General features: G+C 31.0%; 1 protein-coding gene across 15 annotated transcripts in view; it reads right to left on the bottom strand.

Annotated features, from left to right (window-relative positions):
• Positions 1-470: 470 nt before the first annotated feature.
• Positions 471-18,965, bottom strand: part of CalpA (calpain A) — a 38,105-nt gene continuing 19,610 nt past the window's right edge. For 6 of the 15 annotated variants that reach the window (XM_085190334.1, XM_085190356.1, XM_085190366.1 and 3 more), the window contains exons 3-21: positions 15,647-15,823; positions 14,822-14,940; positions 12,815-12,883; positions 12,372-12,506; positions 10,739-10,907; positions 10,146-10,327; positions 9,651-9,764; positions 9,232-9,338; positions 8,605-8,714; positions 8,365-8,442; positions 7,780-7,898; positions 7,423-7,530; positions 7,032-7,074; positions 6,657-6,786; positions 4,164-4,370; positions 2,991-3,118; positions 2,649-2,770; positions 2,241-2,314; positions 471-1,133 (exon numbers count right to left, since the gene is read on the bottom strand). In XM_085190334.1, coding sequence (XP_085046460.1) covers positions 1,051-1,133; positions 2,241-2,314; positions 2,649-2,770; positions 2,991-3,118; positions 4,164-4,370; positions 6,657-6,786; positions 7,032-7,074; positions 7,423-7,530; positions 7,780-7,898; positions 8,365-8,442; positions 8,605-8,714; positions 9,232-9,338; positions 9,651-9,764; positions 10,146-10,327; positions 10,739-10,907; positions 12,372-12,506; positions 12,815-12,883; positions 14,822-14,940; positions 15,647-15,823 — 2,274 coding nt within the window. In that variant the 3' untranslated portion in view covers positions 471-1,050. Of the gene's footprint in view, positions 1,134-1,777; positions 1,841-2,240; positions 2,315-2,648; positions 2,771-2,990; positions 3,119-4,163; positions 4,371-6,656; positions 6,787-7,031; positions 7,075-7,422; positions 7,531-7,779; positions 7,899-8,364; positions 8,443-8,604; positions 8,715-9,231; positions 9,339-9,650; positions 9,765-10,145; positions 10,328-10,738; positions 10,908-12,371; positions 12,507-12,814; positions 12,884-14,821; positions 14,941-15,646; positions 15,824-17,285; positions 18,156-18,965 lie in introns of those variants that run through there. The other 9 variants (XM_085190349.1, XM_085190399.1, XM_085190407.1 and 6 more) reach the window with 7 other exon arrangements.

Genomic DNA, 18,965 nt, shown 5'->3' with positions numbered 1-18,965 from the left:
ACGTAACGGGATTTCAACCTGTGCCTCTTGGAAATTGTCCAAGCACTTTGACCAATGACCGTATGGCTTACCATACGTTCTCATAGAGCTACGTTGTTGCTAACAACATTAATAATAAGCATATAAGAATTTCGGTGATATTGAGATATTTTCATTGACATGTACCACGAATCCGCTTCTATGATTAAACAGAAACAAACAAATTTCAATTTGATAATCAACTTTCAAGTGATGTTCGATTCACATAAAAAACTTAAGTGCAAAGGTGATTGCGGCAGGATTCTTCTAGGCAACCCTAGTGTAATTTATTCTTCTAATCATATATTATATATTATTAAATAAAAGTATAATTAAAAAAAACATCCGTGCAGATTTAAGCAATGGGATCTTAGGCCATTATATTTTAATTATGGTATAATACAGAAAATAGCTGGAAAAAGTTCTTGAGACGTATAAATAAAACATCAAAATAAATAGAACATTTATATTCAGATCTCGTGTAATACAAATAGTAATAAAATTGTCATATCATATTATACATAAACAAGTAAACTGCGAAAAAAAATGCAAAACAATTGCTCGATTATATTTAAACATTATTAAATATTCATCTGTATCTTCAAACTTAAATCGCACAGTTCAAACTAAATATGACTAAAATCAACTAAAACCAGCTACAATCGATCAACGCTTTTAATCGCTAATCTGAATCTTATTAGTGGAATGAAATATCGGTGGATATAAAAATATTCTATAGAAATCTGTTAAGGCGTTACAATTTAAAAGATAAATTAGATGTATACAATAATAATATACCCGTATAGTGAAAATGGGATTTGTGACATTAGTTTTAATAAATTTAATATTTATATATACTTATATGATTATAAAAAAGTAAATGGTGGTAATTCATGTGTATTTCATATGTTACTGTAAAAGCTTGCTTTGTTTCCGTACATATTTTGTTTTAGTTATACCGTACATTTTGCTTGATATATATCAGAATTCACAATAACATATGAAATATGTAATTAAGGCATTTTGAGGCTTTTATGAGTAAACTGTGCGATTCAGCCATTCGTCGAGTGAAAACGTGGCATATTCCCCGCCTGACGACCTTCCTTGAAACGTATCTGGAAATGTAAATATGAAAAATATTAGAAAAATACTTTAAAATGGCGCGATTATGTTTATTAGTAAAGCATTGAAAGCTACTTGTATGATAATTTGTACGTCTGTGTATGTTTAAATGTACGAAAATTACATTTTTTGCTTTCTATCTACAAATAGCTTTGATCTGTGATTTTTTTACTATTTGCTTGCAGATTTATAATAAATATATTATAATAACAATAAACTTATATTCTTTCACAAAATTTAAATCATTTTCGATTTATGAATTCTGAAGCAAAAAGTAATTTATAACGTATTGAGAGTATCACTATAGTTGTACAAATTTTAATATAATTCTAATTAATTATAACAATAAATGATAATAAAACAAAACAAAATAAAAATGGACTCTCAAACGTTATTTTTGTGTGTGCAATAAGCACAGAGACACAGTGTAAGTAAATATTATTGTATATACACATATATATAATGCAAATAAACATTGACATTAGTTGAAAGACGAAAAAAATCTAGCAAAAGTACGCCCTAGTCAAATTCCATTACTGAATAAAATTAAAAACTAATTTTTATTTAATGTTTTCTTTGCATTATATAAATATATATATATATATAAATAATATTATCTGTAAGTATGTTTGTATACTTATTTCCAGACGACGTTCCGCTCAGGGATTCATTTCGAGTTGCTCGGGCGTTTCGTTGTTTGCTGTTTTATTTACAATATATTTAGAACTATAAGTACTAGAAACATTAGTGCTAAATATGTAAATATTTACTTATGATTATATAGGCTATTTTGATAGCCTTAAAATTCCTGAGGAAATGATTTTTACTAAGTTTTTATTATGGTCCGGAAAACCTATTACCGGTATGAAATAATGTCAGTTCCATTCATACAATCAAACTAACTAATGGACAAACTAAACTAGTTTTCCAAGTCTAAATTATTATATTATGTAAATATGAATGAAGATAGTCTTAAAAAGAATAAACTAACTGTTTAAAATTCATAGTAATTTGTATTTTTTTCTACTATTCTAAAAAAAAAACATTAAAAACAAAAGAAAACCAAACAAAAAAGATAGTAAAAATACAAATTAACTCACCAATCATAGTTTTAAGTCTGGCAGCGCACATTATGAAGTCATCGAAGTAAATATAGCCGTCGCTTGAACCGTATCTTAAAAATAATAAATTAATATTTTATTGATTAAATATTAAAAAAGATGAAAAAATATCTATATAGCTTGCCTTGTTTTAAAACTAATATAAAAAAATGTTAAACATTTATGTGTAGTGAACAACATAAGAAAAGAAAATTATGATGATATTTTTTTAAAGCAGAAATCGAATCTCAATAGAAACAAATACTTAAATAATTTTAAAAATGTTTATTAATATAGAACATTAAAGAAAGAATCAATTTAGAAAAATAGATGATAATGGGAAAAGAAAGTAAGAAACGAGTGGGGGAAAAGCGGATATAATAGGCGTAGGGATAGGGGTGAATGTACCTGTGTGCCAGCACGTTGAGGACGTGCGCGTTGACGGTGTAGCCGGCGGAGGTTAACGCCGCGCGCAGCTGGTGCGGGGGAATAGCGCCGCGCCCCTCCGTGTCGTAGAGGCGGAACACGGCCTGGAAGGGTTAGGACAGATATTATACATATCATTTAAATAAATAAAAACATTTTTTCCAGTTAAAACATGTTTAAATATTAAGTAGATTTCCTTAAGGCAGACTGTTCTTATAATTCGATAAAACAGTAATTATACAAAAAATAAAAAAAAATAAAAAAATATGTCCAAGTGTTAAAAGCCGCGAGCGGGTCGCTAGTGTGTTAATATAAAAAACTCACCCTCCATTGACGTAAATCAATCCAAACAGATTTGAACTCTTCGAAGCCAAGCCCACCGGAGTTATCTTTATCTAACATGGCGATCAAACTCCTACACACATCCTTTGAGAAACCCTGGCCTTTTAGTTCTGAAAGTTGCAATAAATGTGTTAATATAATTTTAATATACATAAAAAACCTGGTAAAAACTGATTTAAGTTATCTTACTATAAGATACGCTAATTAGGCATAATTTTATATGTTACTAATACTAAACAATATTCAATTTGATTATGGTCTAGCCCATTAGCGATCTTATCATAAAGTACTATTTATATGTAAGTAAGTTAACTTATATCACAAATGAAAATGTAAAATACATTTTTTATGGAAATGGAGGTGACTTACAATAAAAGTCTAAATGAAAATATTACATTAAAAAAATATAATTTATAAAATGCCCATTTTTGGTACAACGCCACAGAACCATGCCAATAAAAGCGATAAATAAGAAATTTAAATATTTCCAAAATATATTGGTAATATTTACATTTCAATGTTAGTAGCGAATAAAGCTAAAAATTTTATAAAAATCGATTCAAAATCAATATTTAACATATTAATTAAAAATCGATTTTCAAAAATCAATAACATAAAATAATGCTTAAACAAAACTTATAAATATATACATATAAGCATTATTTTACTAATTTCATATGAAAAAATAAAAACTCAAAACGCATATCTGTAAATAAAAGTATATTTATATAACAAAAACAGACATTTTAAACGACTGCCTCCATTTCAATAAAAGTATATAATATAAGTTTCGTCGTCGCCTGGTCACCTGGAACATCTTAAAACACATTAATAAACATATAATAGAAAAAAAAAAACTATATTTTCTCTCATTTTATACTAAACTTTTATTTGTGTAAACTAGTATTTAGAGAGACTACAAGTGTCTGAGGACTTAATTTTAGAGCGTTTTTTTTTATTTTACGACTTCTTAACCAAAATATAATCATAATTTTAAACTTATTTCATGATGCGTCAATTTTAATTACCCACGTTACGTTTTAACCAAAATAATTGTAAAATATTCTGCATAGATTCTCTATAACTATTCTGCCATAATTAAAAAAGCAATAAGCTACAAAACCAAAAATCCACAAAAATCTACAAAACCCATACCTTGATTCGGTTGTGGTTGATTCAAATGCACCTGTTCCTGCTGCTGCTGCTGAGTAACCTGCTGCAAGTCTATGCCGAGTTCCTTACAAATCGGCGAGCAGAGGGCGCAGAGCAGTTGCTCGAGGCAACTCTGTTCCTGGGGGGAGCCCGGGGAACCCCCGCCTCCCCCGCTGTCGTACACCGCGGGCCCGTGACGCATCGCCATCTCTGTACCCCAATGTTATAGCTATATTACCTAAACTATTTATTATGTAATATTCCTATCATGAGATTTCATATTTTTCAAATATACATAAATATTAAATTTTTGGAAATATTATGGTAGGTGTTAAATATGATATAAATATTTATATATGTTAGATCAAGAGAGTTAGCGAACATTAGGGGCCATGAAAATTGCAATTAATTTCAAAATTTGGAAAATTATATATTGCTGCTGACATCAGGGTTAATAGCATCAGTTTTTTTTATAAAAAAAAAGGAAAAGAAGAGGAATCCAATATAGATACGATACCCATATTTGACTTGAATATTTATAGACACAATCTAAATCAGTTCATACACCTATACGTAATTCAAGAAAAGAAAGCTTACGACAAATGTTGATCGTCAAAAGGAAAAGTCAAAGAAAAGGTTCGTCGAAATGTATTATTTGAGAAACATTGGACACTGGATAATTTAGAAATGTTATTATATTAATATTATATTTTGATCAAAATATGATATTTCAAACATTTATAAATAATAACATGCAAACGTGTCCTGATAAGGAAAGTGGAGTGGGGTGGTATGTATAACCAAACTATAGTGAGAAAGGCGAAAGACTTACACTACGACCGTGTCAATTTAAATTAGGAAATTTTTAGATTTTTAAAATATTTTATGATATTGATTTGACTTATAATTTAGAAAAATATCCCAATATTTAACTTAACATATCTTACAGCAAATAAAAATATTTTGCGAGTAAATATTAATATTAATACATATGTATATAAAAATAGAGATATAAGCTTATAAAATCTATTGCATAACATTTACTTATAAAAAGCCAATAGAAAGATAATATCTACAGGAGGGCATAAATTATATTTATAATAAATACGATAGTAATACCTATTTCTAAATTTGCAAGGGACGTAACCAGTAATTACTAATAAATAAGAATATTATGCAAATACACATTTAACCACAGCTCATACCAAAATATATTTAGCAAAATTATATCATTAAATTAAATAGTAGAGTTTATCAACAAATATACCAAAATTAAATTTTACATATCAACTTTATACTTGCAATGTGATATGAATAATAAAAAAACCAATAAAAATAAATATATAATTAAAATCGCAAAATAAGAATAAATCTACAATTATAAAAATAACAGCTACATTTTTTATTATAACATTATACTAGCTGAAAAGAAATAATATATAGAAACGACAGATAAATAATAAAAAAAAAACATTTAAAAGCTACATTTACTTACATATTAATTATCTTCGGACGGTTTGCGAAACGAAATTAAAAAGCATTAAAAGACACAAGCATTATCACATTGAAAGCTCAAAATGGGCATTTTTATAAATGTAATATTAAAACATATTTAATCTTTATTACAAGTACACAAAAAAATATAAATCACGTATATTTTGCTTCATATTAAATGTTAAAGTTAGTTTTCAGTCAATTTTGTTTTGAATTTTTGTATAATTATTAAAATAATAGAAAAATAATTTAATCAGTAAAATAATTGAAAATAAAGAAAAAAATATATCATCATATATGTATATCATATTTATTATAAAGCAAAATAATCATATTATGGACACACCAGTATATTATGGAGTTTGTAAGGGTACTAGCATATTATATACAAAAAAACTGGAATTAAAACTTTATACCACTTTAATATACTAATCATATTTTATTTAAAAACCTGCCTTATCTTTAATAAGAAATGAATAATTTAAAAAAAGAATAAAATAAATAGCTAGTTTAAAAAATTTACAACCAAAGCACATAAATAAATAAAATATTTTTTCGTTATCCTCAAAATAATCTCACTAATATGTATAATTAAACGTTATATTTTATATTGCAATTTTCAATTAAAAAATATATTTACTAGTACAAATCTAGTAAGTTCAATAAGGAAAAACAAAAATCTTGATATTTTTATGTGTAAGTTAAAGAGCTATCTATAAATGATAGTACACAAGTCATGATTTTTTGTTTGCCCATGCCCGGTCATTAACACAGTATGGTCGACGAGTCGTGGCCGCCCTGAAGGTAGGTGTAGGTTGCTGCGTAGATTTGATTTATTATTTGATAGAATATTTCTCTTACTTTTGATACATTTTTCCCATGCTCAAGTGAGCAATGCGATAAAGTTCGGAAAGTCTCATATCAGAGGGACCACGACTCAGTGACCCTATTATATATATAAAACCCTTATAAATAATCTATAAATAAATAGCACACACATACCCTCTCTCATAGCATAATCCAGTATTTCCTTTAATTCTTCCCACCCAACTTCTCCATCGGATCCAGCGAGTCGAGTGAAGAACTCGCGCACCGGATCCGCCGGTTCTGGGTTCGGAGCTATTTCTTTTACCTAAAATTAGTAACATGTGTAATTTATATTTTAGTTGAGAAAAAATAAAAAAATAATTTATTTTGTAATTTTTCTTGTTTGTATATTGTACATAAACCTTTTTTTTCAGCCTCATGTTGTATCCTACATATAGCAGGGTAAGGCAGAGGGAATTTTCAAGTTACCAGAGCGAAGTGATGGAAATATAAAAACCAAAGTACAATGTACAAAGCACTCATAGTATTTACAATTTTAATATAACTCACTCTATCATCTACATCACCCATACCCATTTCTTCATCGTTTTCACTGTAAACAAAGATACAATACATTAATTAACATATTTTTTCTTATTTAAAAAAGTTTAATTAAAATATAATATTATAACCTAAGAGAACGAAATGATGCTTACAATATGCATTGTCATAGTATTATGTATATCACTTTAAACAAAAGTTTATAAAGAATTTTTTTTTAAAATATTAGGATTCTGCACTCTTTATGTATATAAAAGTTATAGTAACCGTGTCTAATTTCATACTCCTTCATCTACACGGTTTTGGTAAAAAAGAGTTTTGCTTCATGTTGTATACATGAAACTTAACCCCTTTTTACCATATATTTGATTATATATCATACATAACAAAAATTACTTACGCCATATTATTGCTCTTCTCGGAGAACACACGCAGTAAGAATTCACCTTCCTCGTCCGGTTCGAAAGTTGAAGGCACTATTACATAGGAACCGGGTTCGAATTTGAATCTAAAAAAAATAATTAAATAAAACACAGTATAATAGTATTATTTTTCACGTTTTAAATAGAATGAAATATATCTAATACTAGCCGACCTGGGCGGCTTCGCCCGCTTGAACTATATGAATATTTATTAAATATATTTATGAAATTATCTTCAATTTTGGAGGTGAATTCTAAAAACTAGAATAGGAAGATATATGGTATCGCAAAGTTTTTTTTAGATATGGATATGTTCTTTAATTTAACTAACTCACCTAGCACTAACTTCTCTCAAGTTAATAAAAGCTTGAGAACGTCCAACAGATGCATTGTATTTGAAGAAGTTGACATCCAAAGGTTTTGGTACGTGCCCATAGTTAGGAAGACGGTATACCTAAAATAAATTAAAATAAGTAGGGTTACTATTATGTTTACAAGTTAAAATGTTTATAAAATGTTTACAGGCAGAGCCCAACGCCGCGTTTTATCTTATAAGCGGAGGAAATGAAAACAAATCATTTCCTCGATTTGATATTGAACCTACTATTACCTTTATAGTCTTACTCTGTGACACGATAGTTTTAATTATATCGTATTAATATAATTATTAATTAATTAATTAATTATACTTAGTTTTAAATAGTGTAATAGAAATAAAATCAACAATCATCTAAAACAAGTAATTTTTAAAATTTTTTATTACTGTCGACAAAGCGCGTTGTAGGGTAGCCACTCATTATTCTCAGCACTATCGAAAATTTGGCGGCACGTGGGAAACAAAGCGGTTTAACATTAGGTTCCTCCTGTGTACCTATATGCGGGATACAGCGTAAAGAAAAAATTAAAATAATTATAATTACCGCAAATCCAATGGTCAAACACTCTAAGCCTTGATGACGTTGAGAACGACGATTCTTCTGCATAAGCGCCACGATAATCTGAAGAAAATAAAAACACATAAATTAAATAAAAATACCAATGAAATTATACAATTCACAAAGTCAAAGTATCACAATTATAGGTACGGACCATGTTCCCTTTACCAACCTAGCTACGTGCGGCGTTAGACTAAAAAAACAAAATAAAATAGTAATACATACAGTACACTTGTTCTCAGCGTCATCTTCATCCGGGTCCTTAAGAGTCACAGTGTATTGAGGATTCTTCCAGAATGTTTCTAAGTAGTTCCTGCAACCACCCGCTGTTACACCTGACAAATACATTTTTTTGTTAATAAACCTTATTTTTTATGTTCTAATTCTAAGAACTGATTCTTAGAACAATTTTATTGATGACTAGCCACTCGCTAGCGGCTCCGCTCTCTAGAACTGTCAAATCATTTATTTCCTCACCTTTATTACGTTTGTGATATAATAATATTATCATTTTAATGTTCATAAAATAAATTAAACAGTTTTTTAATGACTCGATTTAAACAGAACAAACACTAAATGTTAAGAGAAGATTTTCTTTTAAAGTCATTATTTTGGGTTCAAGGTCCGTACGTAAAGACATTTTATTATTAGCAGTGGAACGGTTGAGAAACAGATGAGATAGGGATGATGTCAGATGTCTTAATGGGGTACAGTCTCTTAACACTAATTCCCGCTGCATAATGCTTCTATGTGCGGGGTGAAGCGTGAAGATAAAAAATATACTAATAAAAAAAAAATATAATAATATCTTTAAAAAGTATATTTTATCCTATAATTGTGTATAAAACTTACCTCTCACCCACTCTCCTTCAAACACAGACATCTCCCACTTCTTAGTGCAACCTTCAGGACATTCTTCAGGGTCCAATGAGTCGGGGTTCAAATTACAAATTTCCACTCTGAATAAAAAGACATATTCTTATTTGTTTTATTAAAATAGTGACTTTAATATATTTTATAAAAGGTAAAATTATATGCGCATATAGCAGTCCATTCCCTATACAACGCCCAATTTTCGTGACATTGCGTTGAGTGGCAAAACTCAAAAGTCACGCTTCATCTTCTTACGATAGCTAGGATGTGAAAATGATTAGTTTATCCAAGTGACACTAAGACGACCTCAATATATAATGTATATGGCTTCTAATTTCTTCCTTAACTCATAACAATACATATTAAAAACTTAATATAAAATATTTTAAAAGACTAACCTATCAAAATGACTTGTAAAATCTTTGAAGGACATCCAAAATTCTCCATCGTCATCGAATGTTAGGCCTAATTCTTCCTTCTCCGATTCAGGGATGAAGCGCCATTCTGGTGACCTAGAAAATCAATAAAAATTACATAAAATTAATTTATAATTCAGTTAAAGAGTTTATTTAAAATGTGTAATAATCGCGAAAATCAAAGATCTCAATAGGTCTCAAAAATATAAATATATATATATTGCCATTGTATTAGGTAGGAGTTACCTAAATGTTATTCATTAATTTATTTTTTAACTTCACAAGCTAGGCAAGACCAAGACAAGCAAATCGTACACTTACGCTTGTTTTGTTTTTTTTTTGTTTGTTTTTTAATGTGTGTACAGAACGGTGGACAAGTTGTGGCCACTTTAAAGCTAGGCTTTATCATCATGTGAAAAATCATGTGAAGCCACGACTTGTCGACCATACTATACGTACATATTATGTAATACATACTTATCGCTCCAGGCTCCGTTCCACTCGGCCTCGTTCCCCCAGGGGTTCCTCAAACGCAGTAGTGGTATTTTCCCGGCGCGTCCCGGGGTTTCTATATCTACGTATTTCACTCGAGTCACTGAATATGCATGTCCCCGGATAAGACCAGCTGGTGTTTCAGCTTCTAGAATATTCGGGTCCGGCTATAAGTAAAAATATATGTATTATTATAGAGTTCTGTACCTCAACTAAAAAGAACATGAATGTGATTTTAGTTGGGTTTGTTAATTTCATTTACCTTAAGATCGCATTGAGGTTACAACGAATATGAACTATCCATATTTCCTCCCTTAGAGCGCAGAATCAAGTTTAAAAGATACAAGCGTCTATGTTCATTTTTAGGGTCCCGTACTTCAAAAGAAAAAAAAAAGAACTCTTATAGGATATCTTTTTCCATCATAGGTAGACCTACGTGTTTTGTTCGGCATAATCTCCGGAACAACTCGATCTAATTTTTACTTTAACTAGAAGATAGAGGGGGGTTATGGAGCCGTGAAACGAGAACCAAACCACGGGTGTCCCGTTAATATTATATAAAAAAAACACAAACCAACCTCAATACTACATCCCATAAGCGAGTTCCTCTCGTACGCCTTCAGTAGTATAGTATAGAAGTTGGGGGGTAGTTCGTTTACTTCATACATTTCTGTCACACCACCGGTGAAGTCCTCCATCGCTTCACATGTTGAGCCGCCTTTCAGAGCTTCGTATGAACCGTGTAATCTGAAATATTATTTATTTTATTTTAGTTTTAAGCTGTTTCTCGTATATACAGGGTGAGTCATATTGAACTTTCCGGTTTTGGAAGGACGTTGCACGAAGAAGGGAAGGAGTAGAAGGGTGGGGATGGTGTCATTAGACGCGCCATGACATGCAGTTTTAGTGTGAGCAATGGCTTGGTCGGGACAACATCGTGCGTTCGTAGTTGAAGAGTTTATTAAAAATGGCGGCTCCGTGATCACAACACAGCGTGCGTTCCGTTTACATTTTGCTATTGGTCGACGTGATCCCATTCCCACTGGACCAACAATCAGAAATTGGGTATCAAATTTTAGAGCATCATCATCAGCATTAAAAACAAGACCACAAGGCCGAATTAGGACGTCAACGTCAGCGGAAAACGTGGATAGAGTGCGGGCTTCAATTCAACAATCCCCTCGGCGTTCTGTTCGGAAACATGCCGCTTCACTAGGATTATCTTTCAGTAGTGTCCGCAGAATACTGCATAGAGACCTTAAATTTCACCCATACAAGATTCAGGTAGTGCAAGAATTAACAGTTAGAGACTTAGACACACGAACAAATTTATGCCGCGACATTCCCGGTCATCTCATTTCTTTGTGAGGTGACGTTGGGTGGCCGCCGAGATCACCTGATTTAACCCCCTGCGATTTCTTTCTCTGGGGTTACCTGAAGGAAAAGGTGTACACGCATCGTCCCCGAACCATCGATGAACTGAAGGCTGCAATCACGGAAGAAATCAATGCTATTCCGCTGAATATGACTCGACGAGTAATGGACAACTTCCGGGAAAGGCTTCAGCAGTGTGTGGTCAATGGAGGTAGACATTTACAGGATATCATTTTTAAAACCAACTAAATTAAAACTGCATGTTATGTGCTTTCAAACAATAAAATAATTTTTACTGCATGTCGCTTTGTTTTTAATACACACCTTATTGAAATCGGAAAGTTCAATATGACTCACCCTGTATTAAGGTAGGTAAGGCAAAGAGAAGCTAATGTTAAGACTTCGGTCCCTACGCACCCTCGAATTTTCGAGACATTGCGTGTTGATTGTCGGAACTTAACGCCGAGCTGTCTCTGAATTCATTTATTCAATAGACAAAATATGAATACAAGAAATTATAAAATTTTCTTAAGATAAATGTAAAAATTTAAATAAATTATTTACGTTAATCGATCTTAGTCTATACTTTATGTTAATAGATCAACCAAACAAAATGTAGATGTCTAATAACTATTTGATATCAATATAGAAAAAAAAATTAAAGAATATAATCATGTATAAATCAATTAAAGAACATAATGCTCAGCTCAGTGACGTGCCATTGGAGAGGCCTATGTCCAGCAGTGGACAAGGACAGGCTGATTATGATGAATCATTAAATTCTTCTTTTTAACAAAATTAAGAATTAAACTCCAAAAATACCAAAAGTAAACTTACTTAGCATAAGCTTTTTCAAGTAAAGCACTCCAAAATTCACTTCTTTCAGAAGAATGAAGGAAAACTAATTTCCCTCTATATGTAGGCAGACGGTCATCGATGACGACGTCCACCCAGCGGCCATATTGCCAGAAACTGTAACGAACATTTAAATTTTGTAAACTACTTTACTAATTATTGACAAAATTTAATTTAAAGGATTATCTTCAAAAATTACTTGAAAAAAGTGTATATTAAATATTATATATATTTTTTTAGTTTCATGGTGGTTCTAGGTATATCTGGAACGGAGTGTGAAGACACTCGATTTCCAATTATTCACGTTGGCGAGAGGCCACACTTTGTCGTACCAAAGCATGGAAAAGAAAATAACTCAAGCCCCAGAACTGCAAATGAACCCACAACCGTCTTTATTACTTTATAGTATCTACAAATATGATTACCGGAAATGGAAGACACCAGCATATTCTTCATCAAAGCTTTGATCGTCAGGCACCACTTGGAAAAACAGCCTGAAATTAGAGTAGTATAATAAGTATAATTATAATAAGGCAGCTTTAACTTGTGGCTCTAGTTCATTATAAAATAATAATAAGAAGTTGACAATAAGTAACGAAAACACTGTGTATGGCACTTTTTACATTCTAAGTGCCCAAAGTAACTGACCACAAGTACAGTGGGTTACATCGAAATATGTATATGCCTCACTCCACTGAAATATTATTCCCTTTTTTTTAGGAGAATCCATTGTTAATTAAAAATTGGTTGGTGATCTTTTATTTATTTATATTCCTATTTTTTCGTTTTTATGCACATTTATGAGTGCAATAAAAAAAATTGTAAAAAAAACACTTTAAAGTATAAGTGGCTTGAGTAATAATTTACATTGAACGCATTGTCCGAATCCGTATTTTAACTAAATAAAAACATTATGTAACTTAACGCCGAAGCCTATTTTATTTATTCGCAGACAACTTTTATTTATTATATTAAGCCAAAGTTCATATAATAGGAAAATAAATAATCAATTCTATTCTCGTACGGATTATAGTAACTTGTTATCAGTCAACGTAATGACGTTATCAATGTAATGTTATAATTGTATATTTTGAAGTGATAAGCTTCAAAACAACGCTACGTTTGACCTAGAAATGTTGACCTTGTTTAAAATAATATATAATTATAAATATAGAGAATTATAACATTATTATTAAAATTTAAAGTGTTAAGAGTGTCTTAATCCTAGGTTCCTTTTTCCTACCCTGCTATATACAGCATGAAGCTAAAAAAATAAACGTAAAAAATACGACGATTTGTAAGGTTAATTTCTACTTATGTTAAAAATTAATTACGTAAGAAATAGTTTAGAGTAGATTCACACTGTATCTCGCATATAGTAGTGTAGGTAAAGGGAACCTGGTGTTAAAACAGTCTGTCCATATTAAGACACTTCCGTTCCTCACTTTCTGTCGAACTATCAAGGAATTGCGTATTGCTTGAACACCATGCTTAGCCTTGTTACCAGAGCGAAGAAAAATTTTTTTTTTTTTTCATCCCGAATGGGAATGGATCCCACAAACGTCGCGTTTATAGGTGTACGCCTGGCAAAATATAAATTATTATTATTACCTATATTATCAATCAAATTTGAAATTATAAATAAAATATTTTCTTAAAATATTATAATATATCAAAAGCTGAAACAATTTTCGATATATTAGTTTTCCTTTTAATAATTTAGAATACACAAAACAGTAAGGTTATTACATTAGAATGTCGATTATCCGAACTGATTCGGGGACATGGATGTTCCGAAAATCGTAAGGTAAAAAGCCCCAACACGATGTTTAAACTTTAAAAACAGTCAATTATCAATTCTGATTATTCAAAGTGCAGTAAACAACAATACTTAACAAGAAGTGTCTTTAAAAGAAACCTAACGATTAAAAAAAACCGCTGTTGATAAAATATATAGTACCGAGAATGTGGGGTAAAAATACACAACAACTTTAAGTTAAGCTTTAGTTAAGAGACACTTATTCTGACCTCGAAAACTTTACAGATAAAAAATAACTATTACTATTGATTAAAAAAAAAATGTTTATTCTGAATTTTTTTAGATCATGCTGTATTCAGCTAATTGCAGGGTTTATTGAACTTAGCGTTAAGACATTTCGTTTCTCGTTTTCGAGACATTGCTAGTGGGGTGGCGAAACTCAACCACGTGCAATTGCCGTGTTACCAAAAGCAACGAATTGAAAACAATTCATTCTACCTAATAGAGTCAATTATTAATGAACCGTCGCGTTTACAACGCCACCACCAGCAGCGCCTCAAACACCTTCCAATTATTTTTTTATTTTATTAACGATTATTCCAATAACTTTATTCTAAAGATGTATAAATTAAACCAAAGTAAGTTCATGTAAAAAACAACACAATAAACTTACTTTCTATGTAATGTAAGATTGGCAACAGCGGCCAAAAGCCAGCAGTCGCCGAGCTCTCCTTGCTGCACGTCGAAACGACTGTACCCTTCTACGAAGAGTTGGGGATTCTCGCATATTTCCTATTGAGGATAATTACTTTAGAATACACAAATCAAGATTTACAGTGCCGTCGACGAGTCGTGGCCGCAAACATTCACAAAGCTAACTTCAAAGTGGTCACAATTTCACTGTCTGTACATACAAGAGGAATATTTATAAGAAATTAATAAGTCAAATAGTTTGAAATTGAATCAAAACCAACAAGGAACATAAGCTATAACAAGAAATAAAAAGCGTAGACTTTATCTGAATATATAATTTAGCTTCATATTGTATCCATCTAGCAGTGTAGGTAGAACCAATCTAGTTTTACTGTTAAGATTTCTTTGACAGTTTTTCACCTGAATTAGATCGTAGCGTAAATTAATTATTTAGAATTCCACATTGCCTGGAGACTATGTTATGTTGAATGGCGAAGCTCAATGCCGCACTTTGCCTCCTTTGCTAGGTAGTGAAAATATAAAAATATTTCATTTCCTCGAGTGGGAATAGAACCCACAACCTGTGGTGTTAAAAGTTAACAGTTGCACACCTGTGCCCTTGCGCCTGACCTGATCTTAGAAATTGGTTGCAAAAATTCAAGTACTTAAATAAAAAAAAATATATTTGTTTTCCATACAACGTGACATTGGCGAAATGAATTGTGCTCAACTGGCACGCTCGAAACGCCATATACCGAGAAATCAATCAATCAAAAAAATATATTAAAGCACACGTTATCCTTACCCCCGGTCGTAGCCATGTCAGAGGTCTATCTAATCGCTCCTTGTAGTACAAACTGCGATCGATGGCAGGGAATTCAGGATCTTCGAACAGTCGCCCCTCAGCTAAGCACCTTGACCGAATATCTTTGAAATCTTGATAAGTTGCTGGACCGAAGGAACTTGGGCGGGTCTCACCTAACTGCAAATTTTTTTTTTTAAAATATACTAGACAAATATAGTATACGTATGTATATAGCAGTTATAAAGTTTTGATTTTTGTTTTTGTCCCTAGTGTGGCGGTTACCAAAAATCTAACATCTAAAATAGTATGTATGTAACTTCGAAAATTTGGTATTTCTACATACCAAACGAAGCAATACTTCGGATAGGGCGGTTTGGATATCTTATGATAGCTTAGGCTATCTATTATGTAAATGTTGCCAAAGCAAAAACTACTGCTTCGTTTGGGTATTTAATGGCGAAACTCAAAGTCGCGTTTTAGTAATTTAATTTCGACTTAAACTTTCATAGCAATTCAATATCGATATTGATTGAATACTTCGAGAAGCTCCATTCCTCTATGAAAAATATTTGGTATCGATTATCGGATATTATTTTATTAAATATATGCAAAAAAAAACCATTACAGGCGTTATATTTGAAACAACATTCCTATCACAACTGACATAACTGAGAGATCAATAAAAAAAATTATCATAAAAATTCACGGTATACACATATCTATACCGTGAATTACTATGATAAAGTTTTTTTGGGTAAGTCAAAAGATTATACGAGATTAAGGTAAATGTTGGTCATAGAATGAATCATTCTGAAGAGTATGGGCGTAGGCCTTTTATTATATTACTTTTATATGATATTTGTGCTGTTCTTCACATATACATGCTACTAATATTATTAATGTAAAAGTTTGTCGGGAAGGATGTTTGTTTCACTTTCACGCAAAAACTACCGAACGGGTTTATTATGAAATTTTACAGTACATTCTTATAATTTGGCTTTTGGTTTCTACTTGTTATATATATTGAATAATTTAATTTTTAATCGTTTAAATCATATTTTTTATATTATATCTGTAATTTGTGGACACTACTGGGGCTAACCGACTAATCTACGCGTTCACTAGGTAGAGTCGTACGTACATAATTACATGCAAGTATATGGCTTAGTGGTTATTTAAATACCGTTCCTAAGAAATTTCTTTATGGAATTTCAATAAACTCGTTATGGATTATTCAATGTATTTAATGAATTATAATCTTTTTGCTTATTACAGTAACAAAAATATTATTACAGTAACAATCTTGTTTCTTATATTATTGTGACATATCTTCTACATAATATATCTCTGGCCACCGCACCGTCGCGGCCCCGCCAAAGTGAGTTGAACTATTTTCTAAGTGAGTTAAGTATAAAAAATACTAAAATATTCCTTTTAAACTTAATAAAATTTTAACCCGTGTTCTTTGGAATCCATCTAAGAGCTCTATGTTAAATCTTTACACAAATCATTGAAATATATCGAATCTTTATAAAGTTTTTTCTTGTCAATCTTAAACTGTACGAATAACACTAAAAAAAAAGATAAAATACCTAAGAACTAATAACTTTAGAGACAAAAAGTAAAAAAAAAAACACACCCAAAATAGTCGCTCGCCTTTAGGCATGAACATCTGACTACCATTATAATAATCGGGCAGTTTCAACTTATTTACTTTGTTTTGCACTACTATAGAAAACTTCCTCGATGGTGATTTCTCTTTATCCTCCTTTATATAGTCCAAAACATCTCTATTATACAAACTTTTGCCAATCACAAATTCCTTAGCAATTTGAGCATTTTCGACAGGATCAACTATTTTTTTAGTCACTTCGCTTTCTAAGTCTGCAGTGTCTGATGGTCTGATTCTAGCTTTTTTAAAATCTGTTAATAATTTTGAAAAAAAACCTTGACCATTCTTTATTTGACCAGAATCGATTTCATTTTGGTTTTTTCTTTTAGAAATCGGAGAAGTGTTCGTCACAGATTTTCTTTTCCATATATCTACAGCATGTTGAGCTGCTGGACTCGCGTAAGTAGTTGTAAACAGTTTGACATCTTCTATTCTCAATTGGACAATATCTTCCTTTACTTCTAACATATTGTGCACTCGAGTCGGATTTTACAAACAAACTGATATATTCTTTGTTTAATTATTCGGTAATTAGGTTCGTAATTGTAGCTCAAGGGCTCCGTACTATTAGTTTTAAACGTGCGATAAGTAATAAATAAGATGGGCCGTTAGTGACCATTACGCGGAGCAAAATGCCCTTATTTTCTACGTCCTTGTTACAATATATTGATTTTCAACGACATCACATCTATTTTGATATATTCACTAAAAAGCACCAGACAATCGATTACTATAACCTATGGAGAGTCAGAATTGGTTATTTAAAATGAATATTATATTTTTAAACGCTAGTCCATCACACACAAAAAATATTGAACATGTGCCTGAATTGACCTATCGTAATAAACTGAAACAAATGACTGAGTGGATAACGGTTGATAAGGCACTATATAAATGAAAACAAACCTATACTATATGTACGTATATATAACGAGTATTATAATTGCGCGGAAAGCCCGTAGAGAGTTTTGCTTGTAAAGCTTGTGTTACACGGTAAGCTACTTTATGGAATATCGTTCAGCTGCTCTGCATGTACATGTACAATGTAGGTACATGGCCCTATGATGAGTTTTTTTGGTTTCTCTATTTTTATAATTTTAGATGCAAATGGTGACAAATCTATCGTAAGTTTATGTTAGTTAAGGTTACCTGTAAGAGATCACTAATATTGATAAAGTCGCCTTTGCATACTACTCTATGTCTTTTGTTTTACTATTTAGTTATGTGTTTGTTTATGTATGCAATAAAGAGTTTTATCTATCTATCTACCTATCTATCTATCTATGTATACTCTTGAAAGATTTTGTAACCTAGATCAATAACGTTAAAATAAAAATTATAAACGTATTACGTACCCATGTTTTTTAGATTAATTAAATTCAACATCTCCAACAGTCAAAAAATTTGAATAATTCATTATTTTTTAAACATTTCAATATTATATATGTACTTAGGGTATGTTCATGCAATCCTCAATGTCCCACCTGAAAGTCCCTTTGGTCCTATATTAGGGTGTGGTAAAAAAAAATTAATTAACTAACAGTTCGATGACATAAATAATTACTATCGAAAAGCTTTTAAGGTAATTTAATTATTCCCTTACTTAGCCATTTATTCTATCCCGACACTAAAAAGAACTATTGACTA

Source organism: Heliconius melpomene, chromosome 1 (assembly GCF_056956725.1).
Source record: "Heliconius melpomene rosina isolate 202511_hmr_F chromosome 1, ASM5695672v1, whole genome shotgun sequence".
Classification (NCBI taxonomy): Eukaryota; Metazoa; Arthropoda; class Insecta; order Lepidoptera; family Nymphalidae; genus Heliconius; species Heliconius melpomene.
This window is presented reverse-complemented; position numbering and strand designations above follow the sequence as displayed.